At 37.9% G+C, this 15,173-nt stretch overlaps 1 protein-coding gene across 7 annotated transcripts in view; it reads left to right on the plus strand.

The window, feature by feature from the left end:
- The window catches only part of LOC143904441 (protein amalgam), a 311,418-nt gene that overhangs the window by 180,485 nt on the left and 115,760 nt on the right, over positions 1 to 15,173 (plus strand). For all 7 annotated transcript variants that reach the window (XM_077419130.1, XM_077419129.1, XM_077419132.1 and 4 more), the window contains exon 3: positions 95 to 249. In XM_077419130.1, coding sequence (XP_077275256.1) covers positions 95 to 249 — 155 coding nt within the window. The remainder of the gene's footprint in view (positions 1 to 94; positions 250 to 15,173) is intronic.

A 15,173-nucleotide genomic window follows, 5' to 3' on the forward strand; every position in this document is an offset into this window, starting at 1 on the left:
TTCAATTAGTTTATAAAATAAAAAATTGTATTTACAAAATTAACTTGCATTTTTTGACATTACTATATATTAATATGGCGTTATTCTGTTTCAGGTGGTTCCAGTATCGCCAGCGTGGTAGCAGGGAGCAAGCCGACGAGATCCTGGGACAAACCTCAATTCGACGATATTGCACCGCGAAACGTCACTGCCATCGTCGGTCAGACGGCGGAGCTGAATTGTTACGTCAAGCATCCGGGCGACCGTGTGGTGAGTATTATACTATTTTCATACTACATTTGCCACGTTGCATCCGTTATTTCTCCCCTGCGTTGTCAGATAAAAGTCCATGGGAATTTTCATCGGTGCTGCACACCAATTTCTCCCAATTTTTCCAGCGGCTATTCGATGCTTATTTTTTAAAACCGTACGAACGATCGTAATGATTTTGTAACGTAAGGAGATTTTATAATGTTATGAGAGAGCGTAAAGATTTAACTACAAGATCTAACTACACCTTACGTCAAGGTAAAAAAAAGCCATCAAGTACATTCAGTATTGTTTCACACCTTACCACGTCGAGCCGCTACTCCGTGTCACCGCGTCGATCTCGAAAGCTAATCGCGTTGATTAATGCCGCAAAATTGTTAGTTTGAAAAATGATGGAACACAATTTCCACAGTATAGCTCCCGCATGACGTTAAGTTGTCGTGCTACTTCGAAATACCCGAAACAGAGATTTCAGATTATGGTATACACGCTTTTGAGGCTCTGTGTACCAGCGCAAATTGCAGAAGCGCACGCTATACGGAAAAATCGATCGGGAAGATACGCATAAAGCTTTTCGTCGAGATATAACTCTTTTTTTAAAACAGCGCCGCAAATGGAAATTTTCCTTCAATAACGTCATGTTGTGATCCATTTTTTGATAAGACGCAAAATAATATGTATGATACATTCCCTCGATGCAAAGTAATCAAGTTCTTTCCTATTTCTGCATTTTTAATTTTTACCCGAACATATTATTACATGCGAGGTATACATATTTGACAAACTTTTATACTGCCATGTAGAATTGAATCATAATTGATATGCTATTTGATTGTACCCATTATAGAGTATATTTGCCCTCGAACGATGCAATCGAAAAGACAAACATTTAACACGCTTCTACTCTACGTCCACGATAACCAATATTTGTTTTTCTAGCTGCAATTAATACCCGCGTAATTGTGAAGTTACGTCGCGATTGCGCGTTTCGCGCGCGATAACTTTGCGCATGTCGGCATAGGAAATCTCCTCCAGAAGAACGTTTATCGTTAGGATGCAAATGGGGCAGCGAAACTTTCAAAGTCTCCCCGACAAGCGGACAATAACGCTGTTTTGAGACAGTTCGCCTGTAACTGCAAACAGTTACTGGGAAGGAACTCGCGCGCGATCCAACATGCGGCACACAACACAACGGTGGCGTTTTCACGGGAGTCCGGTCCGCGTGTATAGAATGGGCGAACGCGATAAAAACGCCCGCGGACATTCTTGCTGCGCTGCATTTACAATGGCCAGCAAGAAACGCAGCGAGGAGAGTTCTCTCGGCCTGATTAAATGCAAATCTCGCCGTTATTACAGCGCCCGCGAGCGCAGAAGGCACAACGCCGTTCTTTAACGTCGCGCTATTCAATTAACAGCCGTAAGATTATTTAGTTTTAAATTGGCAAATAATAATTAATGCGCGCTGGCTTCACTGCAAAGCTGGCGCGCTTTTGTCAGACTTTTGGAGGAAAGCGCGATCAATAGATCTCTCGCATTCTTTCCCGAGAAGAAGATCTTAATCTTTAAGATGACACATTCATGAGCGAGTTGCAGAGAAATATTTACGGCGTCGCGGTCGTTAAACCTTATCGACTTGCCGCGAATTGTTTTGGATATTATCTTCGACGAGCATTAACGGGTCGTTAAATTATAACTTTAACGACCCCACACTAGTACTGAAGGTACACGGAAAGTCAAATATTCAATTCTCGCTTCACAGGAAATTTGAGTTTGGAACACTTGTAGACGGATATCATCATTTAACTTAGTTGCTAATTACTGTTCAAGATTGCACTTATTGTATGTACACATTGTTAATAGCGAATATTTTAACCTGGCGTAATAGATCTAGATTTTTGGTTATTATAGTATAGAAAACAAAATTATTGACGTGATAATTGCGTTTCTCTTGTAATATCTGAAATAATATTTCAAGTGTATTTCGGAAATACGTTGGGATCTATTTTTCTTCTTCTTTTTCGTTATGATGAGATAAAATAAAATATAATTATTATTTAATGAATCAATTTTGATGATTTTTATAAGTTAAATTCGTTTTTGATAGCGCCATTAAAAGTCATATTTGTAATCTTGAAAAAGAGCCAGTTCTCGTTAGAAATAAATTTTTGATCTCACAAATTCAAATTATTTTTAGTATTTCGTATTTCACCTGACTTTTATTGCAATCTCTATGCAAATTTTAATTTTGCAAGAAATTTGCGGAGGCATCCCAAGAGCAAACTTATCGAAACAGTAATTTTGGATGATTCGCATAGTTCAGCAAGAAATGTTTCTTCTTCCGGAACTGTTTGCAAATACAAACGAATATCCCGGGAGTCGGTTATTGTTTGTTCTTGGATACTCCGGGCGCCGACGAGAACGTTTGTGAATTCGTTTGCATTGTCTCAACCTTGTTACCTGTTTGAAAATGTACGTTCCTTAGGTTCATTAACACTTTGTGCAGCACGGGCGATAATGAAGTGTGTCCTGATGGAATAACTATCTTTGTGTGTAAATAGCGTGGGAGATGTTCGTCCATTTTGTCGCGACAATTTATTGTTCTTTCTCGCTCGATATATCGTGCGGCAGCAGTCTGCCTCGTATGAATACGTTTATAATATAAAAAACCGTCCGGGGCGCGACACGCGAACGGTTTAAAGAGAACAATTATGCGTTAATTCGCCAAAATTCATTTCTCAGTTGATCTACGCCAATTACATTATCTGACTTGTGTCAAACCGCGTGATTTCTGAAATATTGTAACATTGGGCATCGAGCGAATTCGATATATACGTAAATGTCCGCATAATTATGGGTGTTTATCCGATTTAGCATATACGTATACGGCGCGATATCAATATGTACATTAAATCCATTAAAGTTACGTAATGAACAATTGAGGCTCAATGTTTATTTTACACTGCATATTCGCGTATTATTGCATTATGGGGCGTATAATACGATCGGGTCCGTCGCATACGGATGCGCGTTATACATTATTAATATCATTCGTTCAATTTTGATCGCGATCATCCGAGAGTTTTGTAACGTTTGAGCAAAATTGTTAGCACACCACTTAATTAACCATTTTCCAATTATAACAAAATATATTTTTTATTTGTCAACTGATACAAGTTAACGTTCTCGATTCTACACATTACGGTCGATTAATTTTGTATCAATATTATTCTTCTGCGCATAGAGTTTTAAATAATGCAAGATATTTTATAAAGCTACAATTATTTTTTAAAAAATCTAAAAACAGCGTAAAGAGATCATTGATACAAGATGTTGTTTGGATTGATGTAAACTTCGCATACAACGGGCATGATCAATTGTTCGATGCTTTCTGGATACACACAGCAGCTGCAATCTCAACAGGATGGTACGTAACATCGTTATCGGGGAGTTTTATTATTTTGAAACGGAGCAATCGTCCTCTTATTTTAACGCATCATTGCGAGCATCCTCGACTATCGTAACAAGAGAGACGGTCGTTAAAGTCGCCTTTACTCGCTCCTGAAATTCCCAGGAGTGTCTGCGTTATATTGTATGCTTGTGTTCATCCGTGTAGCGTACCTATATATATGTATATACAAGGTAGCTACACAATTTAAGGATCAAAACTAGATATTCTTTTTTTCTTAAAGAATAATTCGCCAAAATTATTACTCGCTATTTAATCTTGTGACAATTAAAATAATCATCTCTTTAATTTGACCTGCAATATCTAAAATATGTCAAAAAGAAAAAAATTACATACAAGAAAAGTATTTTGCTCTGAGAATGTTTAAAGCAATTAAATTATAATTTAAATATTTTGCAATAGATAGCCTTATATATATATATCTTTTTATAGCTGCTTTCTAGATTTTAAAAAAGACCTCGGTAATTGAGGTGAAACACTCGGTATAAGGTATAAGCGCGTGCGTGTATCCGATGATGGTTGCGCGAAGGCTGTCTTTAATTGGCCAGACCGAAGGGCTTGAGAATAGTATAGAAGAAGCAAATTGCGAGGGTGGTTACCCCCGACTGCACGTTCTCGACGCTGGTAAATGAACCGATCAAGCGTACCCAGCCAAGTGGTTGCCAAGAGAGTATCGGGTCAGATCGCCCGTCATGCACTATGTCGATGATATACATGTCGCACGGCATACATATAGCCAGCCACAAACGTCTCGGAGTAGGTACGCTGCTATTACATTGGCGAGTGTGGGATAGCTGGGGCAAAGATCAAAGGATAAGTGCAACTACCGAATTAAATAAGCCGACAAACGTGAATACAGGGGGACTAACTTTAGCCAGTCTTGCACACTTATACATGTGAGATGTAATTGTATATATCTAATACATTATATTTAGCTACTGCCATGTATTTTTGAGTGTAAATTTGCACCATGCGAATCTAAAACACAATGTTGAACATATAATGTAACAAAATATATACATAAAATTGATTTTTAAGTTATACGTTAAAAATGCACCGTCTAATGTAAAGATAATAGATTGCAATACCTAAAAAATATACATTCTGTTATTATACATGTGAAATACGAATATATTATAAATATATATATCTGAAATTATCATTAAATGTTTAAAGTAATGTCCGATATTAAATATCTCTCGTTTAATTTTAATAACTGAGAGACAAGTTAGAGAGAAAAGTTGCTATAGGAGTAGGTCGCATTTCTCACTGCAGCCAGAGCTTGTAGGTGGAACAGCTGGCTTGATTGTAAAATGGATCGGAAGTGATCCGTTTAATCGAGCCCTTCCCATCGCATGTACCATCTGAAATAGTTCGAATGGCTTAGGCTTAATCGTGTATCTGCACACTGCCAAAGTGATATCGTTGAAGGAATTCCGATACATATGCTACAAGAGTTAGCGTTTGATTGCGCGAATCGGCTTTGCATTTTCATTAAGCATAATATGGGATCGTACAGATACGCGAGTGCCTGTGTCACTCTAATCGGTCCTTCCCTTTTTTTGCGCGACGTCATATCTACTTTTCTGTAAAGCGGAAAACGAGCACCTGAAACACTATAATACTCTTTTTTGACGCGATATCGGAGGATTGGCGCAAATTAATTTTAATCGTCAAAAATATGGCCGCCCAAGCTAACGTTTCATCCACTTAGCGGCGGGTATTAAATGATAAATCAGCGGCGGGTGTAGGCGAGCATCGTAAACCGATCCGCTTTCCATTTAACAATTTGCACGTTTTACGCGATACCGTATCTCGCTCTTCTCAAAATCAATAAAGTAGGAATGAGTCACGGCGGATACATGCAAAATTCAGCAGAATAAACTGTTTGCTATTTGCAGAGTGCTCCAGAGCAATGCATTGTTTATCTCTGTATAAAATACAACTGTCGTATAGTTGTACTAATTTTATATTTGCGTTTTTTTTTTTTAAATATATTCTGATCGCCGAATAGTGTGGTAATAAATATTTTACGAGAAAGATCGGGGCTGCCATGATAACGTTGAATTTTCCATCTGATCTCTATATTACATTCTTGTTATATAAATGGGAATCTCGATCACGATTTTACAACAAAATTATATTGTAATAGCTCTCTAGATACATCAAGCATAATAATATAGTTATTAATGGAACAATTGAAACCTCTAAAAACTGGCATCAAATTTTATATTGTAGCAGATAAGGGGTTTTTGCTAGCACATTTTTGACGCTCTATCAAACGTAATAGAAAATTCATTTAGACATTGTAGCAATTAATAATCCTTCCTATTGTTTCTATAAAACGTACAACCACTTATATCGCGCATTGTTCGAAAAGCGCACGTTGTATAATCCACCATTATCCTCGGCCACCCTCTTTTCAATCCGTCGCGGACGATTTCGAGCGTGGCCTGGAAAATAAAAGCACATCGCACAATATGCGAGCCGCCCGAAGGTATTTCCCGGCGACACCCTTTCACATCGCGCCGGTAACTCCGATAATTGATTTAGCGGCGGATCAGGAACGTAACACATAATATAACTGCTCCGTGCGACGGGACGGCGGCGGGGGGGTGAGGGTTCCGTTTAAACTTAGTTTAATTAAACCGTGGATTTATTGGGCACCGCTTGATACGCGCACACGGCCATACTAGCGAGCGACAAGAGGGTACGTCGGTGTAACTGAGCTGGTAGGGGAGGGTAAAGCGAGATAAAGTAGGGGGGGGGGTGGCGAAGCTGATGGGCGAGAGGGTGGATCGAGGAGGAAGAGGAGGCACGGTACACGTGTCTACGAGTATCCTCTTCGTCGCTGTGTGAGCGTATACGCCATGCAGACGGGACAAAATCTTCCAAATGGCCTCGGGAGAAATATTGCGGGGCATCAATTGGGATAATGGCGCGAGTGATCTAAGAAGACTCGGTGAAGAAATCGGTTTCGTGATGTTCCCCCAGCATCCGCAGCACCCACCGGCGATATTTCTCTCCTCGAAAATGTCACGGAATCAGCCGGGATGCATATTCAGCGAAATCGCACTTTAATGAAGGGCGCCGACTACTCTTCGGGACGCGAAATGTACATCGCCAAGGGTGAGCTCGTGGTTTAATTGGGAAGAGAGACGAGACGAAAAGCACTCGGTGTTGTGCGATTGCTCGGTTATATTTAATAGTTCTTTTTCCCTCAAATCACATAGGTATATTGTTGCTAAACAATCATACATCTCGGTACTATTTCTTATTCAATTTTCTTTGTAAATTTTTTTACGTCTTTTAGATTTTCTTAGAGGACTTCGTTAATGACGTTACAGATATATACATCATTTTTGTGCTTGTTGAAATGTAAAAAATATCAATAGTTATATATGTTTTTATACGTTCCTTTCTATGTATATTTGCGCACGTTTTCTAAATTTGTTAGCGCAAAATGTTCATTCAGATAGCGAAATACCTTTGTTACGATTTTAATAGCATTTGATAAAATGTCGATTACGTTAGGAAGACGTACATATATCGCTGCAATACGATGTTCTTAGGACATTGTGTATCTCGAAAGCCGAGCTTAGTACCGAAACTACTAATATACGCATTTAAGGAGCTGAAATGCATACGTAATTAGATTGCATCCCGTTGAAACGTATCCAATTGCAGGCAACTCGTTACACGAAGTAGAATCACAAATACTAATTTCTACTTATTTAAATGCGTTTTAGTTTATAGATTAAATTATCATTTCTTATTTATAATATGTAATTTATGAAGTATTATATCAATTATCGTTAATTATATATAATGTTTGATTTTATAGCTTTAAAAAATATAATGTTTAATTTTTTTTAAAATAAATATAATTTTATATTCTGCGTATAAATTGTGTTTTGCTTTATTATATATCGTTTTAGTAAGAGACTTTATTTAATTACTTTTTTATTATATATACAAAATAATCTTTAATATCTAACAATAATGTCAGACCAATTGAGTTTTATAAAATACATTTTAAATATTTACCTTAATTATGTTCTTTTAATTATTTACAATGTTTGTAAATTATAATTCTAATAACTCAAGTACAATTTTCTGGACAATTCCAACGCTTTAATGATCTTTAAGAGATTTGTTTGCGACCATTTGTTTCTCATGTTGAGGTATTTTCTTTCCCTTTGTTCCCTCTTTCGATGAAGGGAATTTTGATCCTTTGAGTATTTCATCAAGGATCATTATTTACCACGGAAAAATCTTTTTAAAGTTATAATTACCTCATAAGCTACGAAATTCGGGAAAAATTTAGGGAAGTCTATTGACTTCTAATTTATCACATTCTATAGTTTGTAGCTAATTAGCGAGAACCCTTAATGCGCTGTCGAGAAATATGCAAACTGGGCGACAAGCCATCGTTTTTCTTATCGAGGGATTTACTGACATAATTGCGATAAAGCAGCCGTGGAACGATAATATCTACCGGGCAAATGGGCTAACAATAAGTATAGCTTTTATCATTTTGCATCCTTGAGCGAACGCTGACTTGCACTTTCTTTGTCAACTCATGTCGCGTAAAGACCGCATATAGTTTAACGCTCCGGAAATTTTCATGCACCGATTCGGATTTCTAAAGCGGAATAACGATACGCGATAAATTAGCGTTGAAAGTTATCATCATATAAAACGCATTACGATTAAATTGCGAAAATTTTACGAAAATGATTTTGCAGCTATTATAGTAACTGTTCCAAAGCAATAATGAAAACGGAAAAGGGAATTTAATATTTCATATTTCCGCATATACCACCGTATGTATGTGTGCTTTAAATTTCTATTGAAAAGATAAATTAAAATATTTTCCAGGATTGAAAAAAGGGGGGGAAAATCGCAATCGTCAGCGCGGATACGAAACTCATCCTTCTAATCCTGATGGTGAAGGCAAGGTGGAGTGTTTGTGAACGAAAGCGTTCTCTAGGATTTCCTCCAGAAGCGTCTTTCGATTACGAACCTCTGTCCTAGAGTTTGCACAATGGACGAAGGGTACTGTCCATTACTCGACCGAACCACACCCACTACTACGCCGGTGATTCCCAATAACCCCGACGAAGTGTCGGCCGAACGGGGAATAAAAACCAGGAGTCGCTGCCTCAATACAAGAGACACAAATAATAACATTATTACACAGAAGAGAGAATGTAGGAAAAATATTCGATAAAAATTTGGGACCAACATAATAAGAAGAAGAAAGAATGATTTCTGTAATTTTATATTTTTATTTTTAATACAAATATTACAAAGCATAAAATCAAGCTGATGAAAGCAAGAAAATCAATCATACTTGTTCGATTTCGATCTTAACGAAGATAAGTCGAAGAGATTAATTTTGCGCGAAAGATTTCAATCAAGTTGCAATTACTTGACTTGTCCATATGAACGGTACGCAGAGTCAACAACAATGGCTGGCGAGAACAAGTGGGCCGGATTCTCTGTCTTCGATTTAACGGACGCGGAAAAACAACAGCTCGCGGAGAAACGATTGCTTTCAATTACCTTTATCTGTATTTACTGTGACCGACGATAAAGGCTGATGGCCGCGCGGATATAATTGGCACTTGTTCCTTGGGGGATTGTCTTTGGACAAGCGCGCGGATAGAATTAGCCTGCTCCCGGTGAATGTTTCTAAGTCTTCGTTTGTCGCGAAATTTACTGTGACCGTTATCCTAGATCCGACAAATTGGACATATCGAAGAAGTTTAAAGTTATTTCGATTTCTTCGCGAGCAGAATGATAGCGATCTTTGTTAACATTAATTGACAATAATTTGAAAAAAATAATTTTTACACAATCTTATTCTTTAATTTACCTTTTTTACAGTCTTTCTCATAGACAAATAAATATATACTTGCATATGATGGCATTGACGTTTGCAAGCATTATCTATGTATTGACTTCATATACAGCAAATATTATTTTCCTAATTAAAAGAAGAACGTACGTATGTACAGTAGTAAAGATTGCACGATACTTACATAAAGAACTAAATATCGAGTGAGACAAAAAATATCGAGCTATACTTTTAAATATTTATATGAGAATATTCTTAAAAATGTTCTGCATTAATTTGTAAAATTGGAGCGTAAGATCAAAATACCTAGATAAATTTACGCAAGCTTGCTCGTTCGGACAAAATTATCGGAAGAGAATAAAACAGCGTGAAATGTTCGTACGCGTTATTCACATGTTATTGAAAACTATATTAATGAATGACGATCAATCATCTGTCACATCCTTTCAACTGAGGCAACCGCACCATCATTGCTGATGACACACCGAGGTTCATTATTCACTGACACATTATTCACACACGATCTATCATATTTTCTGAAAATAACGCGACGTACGGTGAAGTAAGATACAGGAAAAGCAGCGTGATTTTCCTATTTTCTTGCAATCGATAGACGATTCGAATCAATCTGAAGATGCAACCGTGAACAGTATATATCCGACTCCGCTTGAGCGCGTCTCGGAGTAGATTCGCGCAAACAAAACGTCAAACGGGTCAGTCAAGAGAACATTCCCCAAAGCTAATTCCGAGAGCGGCCATTAACCACGCGACGGACACGAACGCCGCGCTTGCCAAGCATCCGACACGAACGAAACACACGAAGTAAACGGCATTATTGAAAGGCGACGCGCGCCGAGATAACGCCTGCCTGTTCCACTGAGAGGACGATGCCACTTAGGGAATTATCCTCCTTAATTAGCCTTATTTACGCTTGCAACGACCAAATGCGGAGTGAAACTACGGAATAATCCTCACGGTTCTCTTGCGTCACTTTGTCTGGTGCACAGAGAGACGCCAAAAGCTCTTGTTCGATTGAGCGCGCCTTGCGCCTCTCGGCAATCCTGATATTTGGGAAAACGATACGAACTTCGTGAAATAAATATAAAGTTACACTCCTTCTCTTAATGAAATGTTTGTTTTTATACTTACGTAATATTGAATTTAAATAAGTTTCTTAAAATTTGATTGTAATATTAAATTTAGATAAGTTTCATATATTATTTAAATTATGGTCGGGCATCACACACATTTTTATATAAAATTCTCAGTAAAATATAATTAATATCTCATTGAAAAAAGAAACATTGTTTTTATAATTTTTGGAATACGAAGAACTTCTTATATATATAAGTAATTTGTAGTTGTGAGAATTCCATTTATGTGCGCGCTCGAATTGTAGCTCGAAAATCTCGAAGTCGGGTCCAATATCAGATCCACGTCCTGAACGTTATTACACCCAATAATCCTTATCTGAAAGTTTTTAGCCCTATCACATTCTCCATACTTTAAGAACCATCTCTTAAAAACTTTAGAAAGAAGTCGTTTTCACTCGGTAGCACTTCGATTGGAGCTCTACGGCACGAAATAATTCCCTTTCAGCGTTTTATCGCTCACGCGTCACCAAAATTTCGCCCTAGATTTATCTCGTAGGTTGATTCGAGACACGGCACGGGCTTTCGATCTCGCCCTCGCTCTGTGTCCTTTTCTCCTTTTTTTTTTTTATTAATTATTTCGTGCCGCGCGCCGTTGTTATCCCGGACAAGGCTCGATCTGTCGCAATGTAATCTATTAAGTCGAGTGCAACGAGCTGCACTCTTCCCAATATTGGAGAAGAGCTGCAGCCGGGATAGAAAAAGGCCGGGTTGAGAATGGGGCGGATCGAAGGGGAAAAATGGAGGGAACGACGAAGAATGCAAAAAGGAAGCAAAACGTCGATGACGGTCGATGGTAAAAATGCCTTCTAGCTTTTATCAGCCGGGCGCAGGCATAATTTAAGTGGGAGATTATTAAACGTGAGGTTGCGCGCAAAAAGATCCCGCGGGAGATTATTAAAAGTGAAACGCCATTAACGAAAATAGGAGCCCCCTGGATTTAGGTGCAAATTTAATATGCTTGCAATGTCTTCATTAATATAGGATTCCCTCTTAAAGTTAAAGATGCGATTACTGAGTTATAGCGGTTAATTGCATGCCCGTTCACCGCTATCCAATCATTTATCTTATCGCAACTATATAATTAATTAGCATTATTATAATATAACAATGTTTTATTCGCAAATTAAAAAGAATTAATTTTTCAGCTTTGGTTTAGCCGGAATGCACTTTCATAAAAATAAAAAAAAATTGAATTATATTTAAGGAATTGACTTCTATCGCTTTAACTTGCAATAAATTTCATTTGCCAGCTTATTTCAGCTTATTTTTTCCGTGTGTCAGATACAGAACGTTCTAGTTATTGGACTTAATCGAGCGCATTTGAAAGCTTATCGAACGTTCAAACCGTTAACGGTGCTAGATTCGCAAAAAACGCAGTTACGAATTCATAAAATGTTACGCATCGTATTGTGCGCGAAGCGATCTCGCACGTTTTAAAATTTACTCGCATCGAGGATCCGTATTTTTGCGCGCAACGCACGATTCACGCACGCCATAAATGGTGTGTAACACAGTTCTCACACAATTCGCCGAGAAATCAATGTGCGCGCCCGTAAAACGATCGAAAAAACTTTCCTTTCCCAACAGACAATCGCGGAATTCCGAAATTGTTGACAAATGAGAGAGAGAGGAGCAATATGCGGTCGGTTCTATGCAGCATTCGTGTATCTGGAGTAAAATTCGGATTTCATAATTAAGAGATTCCAACAGCAATTTTAAATGTGTTTAAATTATTATAAAGCAAAATTCCATGTTAAAAATTACAGACTAATTTATTAGATATTTATAAAGTGTAAGTGAAATTTCTAAATTTTTATGTTATATGCGCGATCCGCAATTTATTATTTAATTATATATAATGAAAAGCTTAGCTTTTTTTTTGTCGCTCTCTGATTTCTTTCCTTCTTACAATCAATCTTATATTGTGTACATCAATCAGAAGAAACGGAACAAGGTACGCGAATTATACTGCCACTCAAAAATTGTTGCCGGCCGTGGGCAAGATAGCCATCAATTCTTCGGGGCGAGATTCGTCATTTCTTAGATTACGGGTAAAGAAAAATGAGATTTACGCTTGATCTCTCTCCTCGAGTTTTCTCATTACCGTTTTCCCCGAAACCGCTTCGTAAACTCGCGCGGTTTCTCTTCCCGAGTGCCTGTAGTGTACTGTAGCTCGCATGGAGGGACAGAGAGATATATCGTTAAGCCGGAAACGGGGAAATGCCGACCATTGTTGTTGGGGCAACGTTTGTGCAAAACGTTATGCGATACCGCGGCTGACGAAGTAAGAAGAGATTGGGCACATCAACGGTGTAGCCTGGCCTAATAGTGTGCCTCTCGCTATCTATGTCCTTTGTTGCGGCGTCTTAGTCTAATGACGCGGCATTATCTGGCATGCTCGGGACGCGCATTCAGATACAGAAAAATTCCTTGATGGAAATTCGATATGAGAGCGAAACAGAAAATCCCGCGGATAACGCGCATGAATGAGATATTTATAAGCCAGCGCGCAATTTTCTTATGGACGTAACAGTATCTTCGGTTTGGATACTTGCCGATGCACATTCGACTATCTCGTCCACATTTTATAAAATCAACGAAGGATACGGTTTGGATACGTTTCCGATGCGGTTGCATTTCGTTTATTTTTGTTTTGGATATTCGCGTTTTCATTTCTAGAAAAGGATTAAAGAAAGGTTAATGCGCGTTTACGTTTGTTGCGTGTTGAAGTTACATTTTTTGCTTGAAACAATTTTTTTATATAATCGAAAACATTTCAGCGATCCCGGGAAAGAGCATCGGCTAAATGTGTCAATATGAATTTGCGCGCATGGCATTAATATACGTATATTAGCTGCTTTTTACTATCTGCCGTGATCTACCAACCGCCCTTTATCCAGCAAGTCTGAATCACTGTTATAATGCGAATATTAAAAGAACAAAATAGAACGGCTACGAATCTGCCATGAAAAAAATGTATCGATAAGCACGAAATCCGATTATCAGCGTGAAAACAAACATTTAATAAAAGCATTCCGGCACGGACGGCGGGCTTTGTAATAACACGTGAACATACTCCGCTTCTATTTTGACATTGCGTTCTCTATCTTTACTGCAATCTCGTTACAGTTTACATAACGTGTTGGTATTATTTGTTATTACACGAGATATCTGTTAAATTCTATGAAATTTTGGGAATATTATATTAGACGTGATATTGAGGAGAAGTGCAAGTATATCTCTGTTATTTTTAAATATGTTGTATAATTATGAAAAAAATACTCGAAAATTTTTACAGCTTTGAAAATTTCGTGGATCTGACTGTGCCGTGTCATCGAAAACATTCAGAGATATTTATGAGATATTCACGATGGTTTATGTCCTAGAGTAAAGAGCAATATTTGGTTTCCAGTCTTCGGCCTGCTTTTCACGGAAAATAATAATTTATGTCTCGGTAATTTACGAGCAACACGGTACTCTACAGATTTTCCAGATTAACGGTGGCTCGTCCGGTTATAAATAAAACCTTAAGCACAGGTTTTCCTGCCTTTCCTTTTTCCGTTGTAAGGCATCGCCGAGTCTGTGTAATCATCCATTGTGGACATTCGTAGGAGAGAAAGGAGTGCAGCATTCAAAAACAAAACGGATTTCGCCGCTCTCGAGATTTCTAATTGTGCCCGTTTATGAAATACTCGAGCGTTGTAAACATTTGCCGCGCGCAACATAGTCTCAAGAGTGCAGAGCTTAATGCGCGACCGGCGCCTGCGACTACTAACATCGGGCGCTTGTAATTTACGAAACACACAATTCTCGTCCACGTATTTCTGTATTTCCTTTTTCAACTTTTACGGTTTATTTCGTAACCACAGCACGAGATGTCGATGTCTCTTTCAATCTATCTTGTGTCAAATTTTATCTCCGCGAATATAAAATATAACTTCTCGAGTACATTTTTTTATCGCTAGTTTTATTTCTTAAAAAGCGCTCTTTTATATGTCGCGCGTTGAGATTAGCACTAGTAGGGGAGACCGGGGCTTGTTTGCACAAGAGGCAAGTTGGCAATGCGTTCTGTTTATGTATTTATATATAGCTAAAGAAATAATGGAAAAGTTATCACAAAACATCTCTTTTATGATATAGGTGCTTTCCCCAAAGTTTTATTTAAATCAAACAAGTATTACAATAGAAAAAGAGAAAACTCTAATTCAAAAGGTGACAAGTAAATTTTCGAGCGTTTCAAAATATAGTATTAATGCTCTTCAGCTTGAGAAATAAATCAAAGTGACATATTATTAGTTAAAAGAAAAGTTTCTATTATTATACGACATGTCATTTTGAGGAACTACGGTAATTTAGTGTAAGAAAATGACTGAAATATCAAACGTATGTAGGGATGGGGTATGTTGGATCATATCAATAAGGCATGCTTAGCTTGACTTGT

This window comes from Temnothorax americanus, unplaced genomic scaffold (assembly GCF_048541705.1).
Source record: "Temnothorax americanus isolate GAGA-0224 unplaced genomic scaffold, ASM4854170v1 Scaffold52, whole genome shotgun sequence".
Classification (NCBI taxonomy): domain Eukaryota; kingdom Metazoa; phylum Arthropoda; class Insecta; order Hymenoptera; family Formicidae; genus Temnothorax; species Temnothorax americanus.